Source organism: Cavia porcellus, unplaced genomic scaffold (genome assembly GCF_034190915.1).
Source record: "Cavia porcellus strain 051 isolate PalLab524CR breed Dunkin Hartley unplaced genomic scaffold, mCavPor4.1 scaffold_25, whole genome shotgun sequence".
NCBI lineage: Eukaryota > Metazoa > Chordata > Mammalia > Rodentia > Caviidae > Cavia > Cavia porcellus.
The window spans coordinates 870656-879900 of NW_026947508.1; the positions used below are offsets into that span (position 1 = coordinate 870656).

General features: G+C 62.9%; 1 protein-coding gene across 1 annotated transcript; it reads right to left on the minus strand.

Annotated features, from left to right (window-relative positions):
- Nucleotides 1-1025: 1025 nt before the first annotated feature.
- Nucleotides 1026-3069, minus strand: Faap20 (FA core complex associated protein 20). Its single transcript, XM_003461537.5, has 4 exons — nt 2935-3069; nt 2521-2701; nt 2165-2439; nt 1026-1170 (listed from the first exon to the last, which is right to left on the minus strand). Exons 1-4 carry the CDS (start codon nt 3000-3002, stop codon nt 1098-1100), a joined length of 597 nt encoding a protein of 198 aa, XP_003461585.5. The 5' UTR covers nt 3003-3069; the 3' UTR covers nt 1026-1097.
- Between the last annotated feature and the right edge of the window lie 6176 nt (nt 3070-9245).

Consider the following 9245-nt stretch of genomic DNA (forward strand, 5'->3'; position numbering starts at 1 on the left):
TTTGTGTTGGATGCAGGCATGCCAGGGAGGCAGAGGTGTTTCCTGCCTTCATTTCTGAGGGCAGATTTACCAGCCATGTGGAGGCCCAGCTCCCACATGGTGCCCACTACACAGGCACAGCCCCCATTGCCATGGCCACTGCTCCTTGGCCCACACCTACTGCCGAGGAAGCCCGTGCTGCTGGCCCCAGCTTCCTACTGTGCCCTTTGGTCTCTTTCAGGAGGACATGCACTGGGGGTCACTGGTACGTGGCTGGGATGGTCCATTTCCAAGGCCAGTTTGACTGGACTGAGGGATTGCAGGAACCCAGCAAAGAGTGACTTTGGATGTCTCTGGAGGGCTAGGGTGGGAGGTGGCTGGGAGCCCCTGCTCCTCCCAATTCTGCCCGAGACCTGGATGGTGACCCCCGTCCTCGGTGCCTTCCCCCAGGCATGTGCCGAGGGTCCCTTGGCATCCATGAGCCAGGCTGGGGTGACACAGGCTCAGCACACTTGGACAGGCACATGGCCCCAGCCCGGCGTGTCGTTCAGAAGGGCAGTGTGAGTTTTTGGGATAGCCTGGGCCTTCACGCCACGCCTGTCCTGGACGGTGAACAGTGGGAAGAGTGCAAGCACAAGCACCCAGGTTCCACGTGCCCGTCAGCACCAACAGCACGGCAGATGAGTGCTGCCCGGTCCCTCTTGGGAGAAGCCACAACTGGGTATGGTGGTGCCCAGCCGCCTTGGAGGCTGAGGCAGGAGGCCTCAAGTTCAGGTCCAGCCTAGCTGACTTAGTGACATAGCAAGACCCTGCCTCAAAGTACCTTACAGGGAGTAGGGGAAGCAGCTACAAAGGCCCCGGGTTCCACCCCAGGACTGCCTGGGCCATGTCAGGCCATCTGGGTCAAGCAGCATGCGTCAAGGGCTGGTGTGGGTGACGAGGTCCCAACTGATGGTGAAAGGCCACTGTTTTGTTTTCATCAAGGCCATCAGCTCAGGCTGCTGCCCTGACACCTACATCAGTAAATGAAAACCAATGCCTCAGTCTCACTAGCAAGAACCCAATTTTAATGTGCAGGCCCAAGCAGGGCCTTGGGTCCCCACGCTGTCCCTCAGCAGCTACCACTCGACATCCTCCGTACTCTCGGCCAGGCACTGTGCGAGGTGGCCATCCACATCCAGCTGGGTCAGCCTGTGGGGATGAAGAGACGTCACTAGGCCACATGGCCCCTGTGGAGTGGGAGAAGCTGCCCCAGTACCTGCTCCAGAGGCCAGGGATGATCACGCTGGTGTCCCTGCTGTGGGAGTCTGACCCGGGGCCCACCCCAGCCTGTATAGAGCCTAGCGACCACCTGGCCTCCCCTCCAGGCACTGCCACTGCAAGTGTGCGTGCTCTGTGTTTAGTGTTTCTGTTTTGCTGTCCTCGGCAGCTAACGAGGGGATCCGTCCCTGCACTCTCCCAGGCTGATTCAGCTTCTAGACCAGGGACATGGGACACAGGCTCTCCGGCTGGCAGGGTGACCCCTGGCTCCCGCAGCCCTTGGCCAACTCTGTGAGAAGTCCCGTGTTCATGCTGTCCTGACCCTGAGCCCATGGCTGGCTGTGACTCCTTCAAAAAGGCCAAAGCTGGGCATAGTGGTGTACGCCCTTCTACATGAGCCCAGCACTCTAGGAGGCTGAGGCAGGAGGATGGAAAGTTCAAGCCCAGGCCGTGCAGTTTAGTGACTGAGACCCCATCTAGAGATAACAAAGAGCAGGTAATGGATGTAGCTCAGTGTGACGGCAGGGGTCAACCCCTCAAAAAAGGACTGAGCAGAAATCAGGAGCCACAAACTGGACAGTCGGTGCTCAATTTCTCAGTGGGTTCAATCCCACCGGCTTAAAAAAATAAGATGCACCTGGAGTTGAAGACTTCACCCCAAAACACACTGGAGAGGTACAAAGGTCCCAGGGCTGTTTCAGTGGGAGCCAGCGGCCAGCGGAGACTCCAGGCCTTCCGGCCAGGAGCCCACATACCCCACCACTACCCGGAATGCTGGGACTCCCAGGGCAAGGGTCCTGCTCGCCTCTGGGGCACAAGCTCTCTGTGTGGGCAGTGCGGCTTCCAAAGGCCACAGCTGAGTCAGGCGGTCCCCAGCCACCCAAGCAGTGCTGCTGAGACATGGGCCTTGGGGGCGAGCACTCACTCAGGTGTGAACTCCTTTTGGCACAGTGGGCAGCTCCGCAGGGCCAGGGGCCCCTCCTTAGTCAGCTGTTCCTGGGGGGTCGGGGTCCTGCTGAGATCTGGCACATGCTGATCTTCTGGGGGTGGGGTGGGGCACCCTAGGGAACCCACAGCTCCTGGTAATGGCCTATCAGCAGGGCTTAGGGCCCCGCGCGCCGGCGGAAAGGGTATCCAGGTAAAGGTCTTGGTCCCTACGGTGAAGACCTCAGAGGCTGCAGGGTGCTCCAGCCCTACTTCCTGCAGAACAGGGGTCGTGAGGCCAGGCCCAGGGGCTCCGCCTGGGCAACCCGCAGCCACCCTGCCGTCCCACGGACACACCTGGCTGGGGAAGGGGGGCAGCGGGGGCAGTGGCTGGCTGTCCAAGATCGGATCGGAGCGCACAGCGCGTAGCAGAGCGGCCCACAGCTCGTTCTCACCACTGCTGGGGGGACACTGGGGGCCGCTGTTGGGGGCCCAGGACGACACGGGAGGGTCACTGGGGCCTTCTGCAATGGGAGGCCTGGAGAAGGAGTCCACAGTATAGATCGGGGTTGGAGGCCCATATGGAGGATCAGAGGGTAGGGGGCTTGCACGGAGACGGGAGAGGTCTAAAGGCTTACAGGGAGTTCAGAGGGGTTAGCGGGAGGGAATCGGGCGAGGTCGCGGGGTGGGGACGGGACTGCAGCCGGGCCACCGCTCTGCCTCCACTGAGGCCCCTCCCGTCCCCCGTCCCCCAAGCGCCGCGCCCCTCACCCGCCCCCCGAGGGCGCCCTCCGACGACTCAGCCTCCCGCGCGGTCTCCAAGCCGCCGCCTTCTCCATCCGGCGCGGGCGGAAGTGAGAAGTTGGCGGACCGCCGCCCCGCCCCGGGCAGCGGCTCCGCCCCCTGGCCGTGGCCCCGCCCCCCGCTGATCTCCGCCCCCGCTGATCTCCGCCCCCCGGGCCGCGGCCCCGCCCCCGCTGATCTCCGCCCCCGGAACCAGGGCCAAGACTGGGAGCCGGGCCCTGCCCTCTCCACCGGAGCGGTGGCTGCGACTGTGGTTCCGCCAGGAGCTGCTGCGCCCCGACCCCAGCCTTGGGGACTGGCGAATCGCCCCAGTCGGTACCCGCCTTTCCCGTGGGTGCCCGGGACGCGGTAGGTCAGCGGCCCCTCAGTGGACACGTGGACATGCCTCAGTTTCCCGCCTAAAGACCCCCGCGGGCGGTTCCACGAGCTCCTGGGTTGCCGAGACCCCCTTCATCGCCCCCTCCTCCTTCACGACTGAGGAGCTCGGGTTCCCCCTTCGGGGAGAGAGGACTGTGTGGCCGAGGTTCGGGTTAGGTCCGCCCGCGCGAGCCTCTGCTGACCCCGATCCCCAGCAGTCCCGCGGGCCGCCGCTGGGTGGCAGCAGACGCCCAGGCTCCCTGGAGCTGCGGGCCCAGGTCCAACTTTCTGCCTCCCCCAAGCCAGATGCGCTAGGGTGACAGCCACCAAGACCAGGACCTGCAGGGGCTGGGTAGTGGGTCACCAACCGACAGCAAGCTGCGGAGCTAGGACAGCCCAGGGGCTCCCAGCTCCCTGCATGTGGAGGCTCCCTGCAGCTAGCTGTTGCTGGCCCAAGTATGGGGGTCTCTGTTGTGTCACTGTGTTTCTGCAGGGGGCAGTAGGACCTCTGGAAGGCCTGAAGGAGGACAGACACATGTGTCCAGCAGGAACAGGTGTGGGTCGCATGTGTGCAAGGGCACCCATGTAGCACCCATCTGAGGGCCTTCACACCCGCCCTCCACCCTTGTCCCAGCTTTCCCAGCAGTACCTGACCCTTTGGCCCAAGAGGGCAGAGCAAGACAAAATGCACTGGCTGGAGGCCCACCCAGCCGCTGTGGGCCCCTTGTGCAGCTTGGTGGCCCATACCCACCCCTGGAGAGGGACAGGCCTTGGGGCACCAAAGCTGGAGTCACTCCTCGCCTTTGGCATTAGCTACCGATGGACCTCCTTTGTCTTTGGTTGCCAGGACTGGACCACCTGTCACAGTCCCAGTCCTTGGTCCCCAGGGGCCTGAGCACTTGGCCACTGAAACAAGGCAGCAAGTCCTCTTGGTCTCTCCCACTGCTTGAGATTAAGAAGGCCACATCGGAGGCTCTGTGCCTACGGCTAGAGAAGGGCTGGAAGGAGACCTGCTGGGGCCAAGGCAACAGTAGCCTGCAGCAGCCCCTGGGGGCTGGCACAGGGACAGCCACTCTAGGACCCTCGGGAGGTAGAAGGGGAACATTGGTCCCCTCCCTGGAGCCCACCTTGCCCAGCCAACCCGAGTTATTTGCATGAGGGGGTTCCAGCGTTGAACCTTACCTCCCCCCAGCTGTCGCTACAGGGACGGGGAAGTCAGTGTTACAGGAAGATAATTTCTGGTTGGGACCGACGCTGGCAATGTGGAAACAAGATTTTTATGAGCCAGAGTTTGTGCTTATGAAATGATACTTGCAGAAGAGGTGCCTGGGCAGAACGGAACGCGCCCAGAGGCTCTCGAACCCAGGCCAGCCTGGCTGGGAGCCACCTGCTTCGTCCTCTGGCTTTGTCCACTACTTGATCTGGGTCTGAAGGGAAAGACTGTGCCTGGGGCTGTTTCCAGTGACACAGTCTGCTGGCAGGTCAGAGGCCATCTTTCCTGTCCCTGCCCTTCCTTTCTCCCGCCAGGGAACAGGTGTCCCAGCAGCTGGTGTCCTCCGAGTGGCAGGAATGGACTCCTCACTCCCTCTCCAGCCCTGATTCCCCCAGGCGCCCCCTGGGGTCCCCAATGGCCTCTGCCTGGGCAGATCTCTGACCCCAGTTCCAGAACCTTTTGGGGTGGCCTGAGTGCACTTGCTGTCCCCACATCCTGCTTGGGTTCCCAGGGTTGGGTGCCACTGGGCTGCCTTGCAAACAAACGGGGTCAAGACTGGCCCTGAGAAGCCTGTGGCAGCGGGCATGCCTGGGCGCATGCGTGTGGCGTTTGGCTGCTCCACCCTCTCCATGTGGCACAACCACATGGCCGCCATGCAGGGTGCCCCGCCAGTGCCCACTGGCTGCATGAGAGTGGCTGAGAGACCTGAGCCACTTCCGCTGATCGGCCTTCTGACGCAGTCAGGCAGCAGGCTGCCCATGCCACACCTGCGCCCTATGCGTGCCAAGCCAGGCTGCGTGGAGTGGGCACGGCAGCATTTACAGGGTGCGGGAGTGCCAGGCAGACAGGCTGCATGAGACGTTGCCTGGGAAACGTCTCAGCTCCGGGCAGCAGAGCTGTGTTCAGGCCCACACAGAGGGTGTGGGGGTCAGGGCGTGCCAAGGCACCTTGGGTGCTGGCGACCTCCATGTAGCCTTGGGCTTGAGGGCCACAGCCAGAGCATCCAGTCAGAGGTCGCCAGGCTCAAGCCACAGCCCCACAATCCTGCAAGCTGAAGGGTATCTGGGAGGAGCTGGCCTGTCCCAAGGGCCCAGTGGTGTCCCCAGGCTGGCCACCTGTTCCCGAGTCCACAGCAGTGCTTCGAGCACTCAGGGGCCTCAACAGCTCCACTCCAGACCCTGTTGGCCTGACCTGGGGCAAGCCCAAGTCTACTCCAGTGTCCCCTCCCCAGGCCACCCACCACCCCTCCAGGCCTCCCTGCAGCACGAGTGGGACCCATGAGTGCCCCTCACTGTGCCCAGAGCTTTGCAGGGTACCTGGCATCGCAGAACCCACCAAGCAGTCCTGGGCAAGCAGGAGAGGGGAGGGCACAGGACTCTTCCCTCTGGGAAGTAAGTCCAACAGAAACGCAGCTTTGGGGCCATTGAGGATGGGAGCAGAGTTCTCGGACACCCTGGAAATGTGGCTTCCAGGGTCCAGCAGAGTCAGCATGGACCCTGGTCTGGTGCTTTTGGGGAGATGCTGCTGGCCGGGGACTTTGGGCCTGCTCTGCACCCTCAAGGCCTCTGGCCGGGTGCAGGACAGTTCTCACAGTACCTAAGTGATGCAGTTGATCCTGTGGGCCGCATGGCCAGCGCTGTCCTCCCCATATTTTGACTTTGTGGTTTTTTTTTGTTTTTTTTTTTTTTTTTTTTTTTGTGGTACTGAGCCCAAGGCCTTGTGCATGGCAGGAAGCCCCCACCAGGAGATACACCCCAGTTTATTTCTCTGACTTTCTGAATGGCCCACAGTATTCTTCCGTGAACACCTCCCTTGGGGTGGTCGGGCTCCACAGCTAGCCCGCAGTCAGGGGCACACGCATAGTGGCAGCCTCGGCCCTGCTGCCCAGTCTTCCAAGGACCTGCTGGTAAACGAACTGAGCTACGCAGGCCAACGACACCCAACGGGACACGGGCCAGCACAAACAGGCTTTGCGTTGCCCAGCCCTGGCCAGCCTGTCCCGCCGGTCACCTGCGCGCCGCCGACCCGAGGTGCACCCTGACTCATCCTCCCCACGACCTGCGGTCACTCTTCCAGCCTTGGGTCCATCTGTTGCCCTAGCGCTCCCCGCCCCAAGCCACGCCTTCTCGGGCACCACCCAAAGACGCACACCCCCACCCACCCCGCACACCAGGCCACGCCTCCTGGTGCTCCTCTCCGCTCCTCTCACACCTCCCGGTACCTCCTGGCCGCACCCGCCACGCCCTACCCCTACCTCCGGGCCACGCCCAGCGCCCCCGCCCCACCACGCAGGCCCCGCCAATTCCCCCCCCTCCCGCCCGGCCTGGCAGGGCCCCGCCCCGCTTGCCTCCCGGTGGCCGGCGAGGGTCACTGCACCACGACCTCGCGCTCCAATTTCCTCTAGTCCGCAAGCTGAGCCTGGCAAGGCCGCATGTCAGAGACTTCTCAGCTCGAGGTCTTCCCAGGGCACCTGCCAGAGCACAGGCGAGCACGCCAGCTCAGGCTAGGGGTGCGGTGGCCGCCTGTGGACAGGTAAAAGCAAGTAGGTGAAATTAACTTAAATACCGCGCGCCGCCGAACGTGGAATCTCGGTGCGCTCTGCGTGTTCTCGAACCTCACGTCGCCCCCACCTCATATCAAGCCCCCTTAAGACATCTATTGTGGTAGCAGAGGTCCAGGGGCTTTGCGCAGAACCCAGCATCTGGTTCTTACAGGCTGCACACCTGGACGAGGCTCTGGGAAACTCCCCTTCTCTCGGCCTGACTGCAGGGAACCCCAGGCCGGGCTTGCAGGTCCAGCTGGGTGGTGGCCGCCCGGCCTTGGCTGAGCAGCCAGGGAAAGGCAGAGCCACGCCCCAGGGACCGTCCCAGGCCTGGCTCACTGGCCGTCGCTGGGCATGGCAGGGCAAGTGTCTTGCATCGGAGGCCCCACATCTGAGGTGTAGTCTGGAACCCTGCAGCCCCCCCATAGGCACGAGGAGGGCCGTGTCTGACCCGGCCTTGCTACGCTATGGGAATGAGCAGAGACTGAGTCCGGGACGGGAAGTGGACACTGAGACAGTTTAAGGGTGGTGAGCAGCCACAAGTGGGCAGCTCATACGACCAGGTGACACTGAGGCTCTAGGAGCCCAGAGCATCCCTGTCCAGGCTAAGACAAAGACATGGCTCCACTCCACTGCTCCTGGGCCCCAGGGTCCCCTGCAGGGCTCCCATTTCACGGCCCCAGCTCAGGAGTCGGGCTGATCAGGAAAAACTGCAGGGTTAGGGAAAGTTGCCCTTGCTCTGTGAAAACACAAGTTTGTGGGGAAAGTTGGAGAATTTAAATGTGCCACATGCTGGCGTGGAGGCATCAGCGAGGGCTGGGTGCAGCTTTGCCCAGCTGGGGCTGGGGGGCTGCTGGCAGCCAGGATCCTGAGCCCTTGCACCTTCTTGGGTGTGGTGTGGTGGCCACTGGGGCTGGGAGAGGCTGGGATGCCATGGAAGCCACTTCTACCTTCTCCAAGTAGGAAGAGGCTGGGCGCTGTGTTCTACGGAGTCTGGAGGGAGGCTCCTGACCCCTGGCCAGCCCTGTCCTCCCCAGGGCTAGCATGGTTCCTGCCCAGACCCCTGTTCCCCTCCACCCCCAATCACGCACTGTGTTCAGGGGTGCTACTATGAGTAGCTACGTTCCCTGTGGCAGCCGAGGGCCTGCTGTCCGGCCGTGGTAGCCGGCCCTGTGTACACTGACGCCTCCTACCCAGGCAGGGGCTCTGCTGCCATGACCAGTCCCGGCACTGGGTTCCTGCCCTCCCCCACTGCCGGGCTGGAAACTTATCCTTGCTCCAGCCTCGTGGATTTTTCCAGCCTTGGGTTGAGGCCTCAGAGCTCCAGGCGGGGCGTTTTGCTAACAATTCTGTGACTCTGTGACTGTGTGTGTGTGTGTGTGTGTGTGTGTGGTGCTGTCAGCCCTGCACTCAATCCCGAGGCTGCTCCTTCACTCTGGGTAGTTTCTTCAGGGGAAACTGAGGCTTGAGGGCCTCAGCCACATGTCCCGTGGTGTCTGCCAGCCGGCTGGCCTCACAGCTCCCTTTCCAGGGGCACAGTGGTCATTTGGCTCCAGCCCCCAGCTTCTTGGAAGTCTAGGCCCCCAGCAACACAAGCCATGGCCCCAAGGTCCACCCTCCCCACCCCGCGGACTATGGAGCGCTGCTCCCTGGCACTGCAACCCCTGCCTGCCTCCTGCCCGCCTTTCCTCCTCCCAGCTTGGCCCTCTCTTCCTCCCCTCCTGCTAGGCCTCCCCTCCCTCCCTCCTGGCAAGCAGCTTGCAATCCAAAGTTGTTGTTAACTTCTCCCCTGCAGTTGTCCGAGAACCCGTCCAAGTTAAATATTACTCATGGAGATGGGAGCCTGCGGGCAGCACTCTGCCTGGAGGTGGTGGATGGCTCCCTGGACGGTGCCAGGGCAGGCGATGCCAGGCCCATGTCCCCAGGATCCTCCCGGGAACATCTGCAGCAGCTGTAGGGAAGGGCGGCTGGGGACCCTGAGCCCAGACCTGGGTCCCCAGGCGTCCTTAGCCCCCTGCTCTTCCAGAATGGGCGGGGCAAGAGGGGAAGCCAGTGCCCCAGAGGGGCCTGGGCCCAGCCAGGCAAGGGACGTCCCCTCTGCTGGTCATTCTAGCTCTGTGCCAGGTGGGGGGCAGGGCTAGGAACAAAATGTCCAGAAACACAGCT

Bases quoted from the DNA above. Each gene is read 5' to 3' on its own strand.
- Faap20 (XM_003461537.5), bottom strand. From the start codon at position 3,002: ATGGAGAAGGCGGCGGCTTGGAGACCGCGCGGGAGGCTGAGTCGTCGG. The intron at 2,702-2,934 runs GTGAGGGGCGCG...CTCCTTCTCCAG, and splicing joins AGGGCGCCCTCGGGGGGCGG to GCCTCCCATTGCAGAAGGCC. The intron at 1,171-2,164 runs GTGAGTGCTCGC...TCATCCCCACAG, and splicing joins CAAAAGGAGTTCACACCTGA to GCTGACCCAGCTGGATGTGG.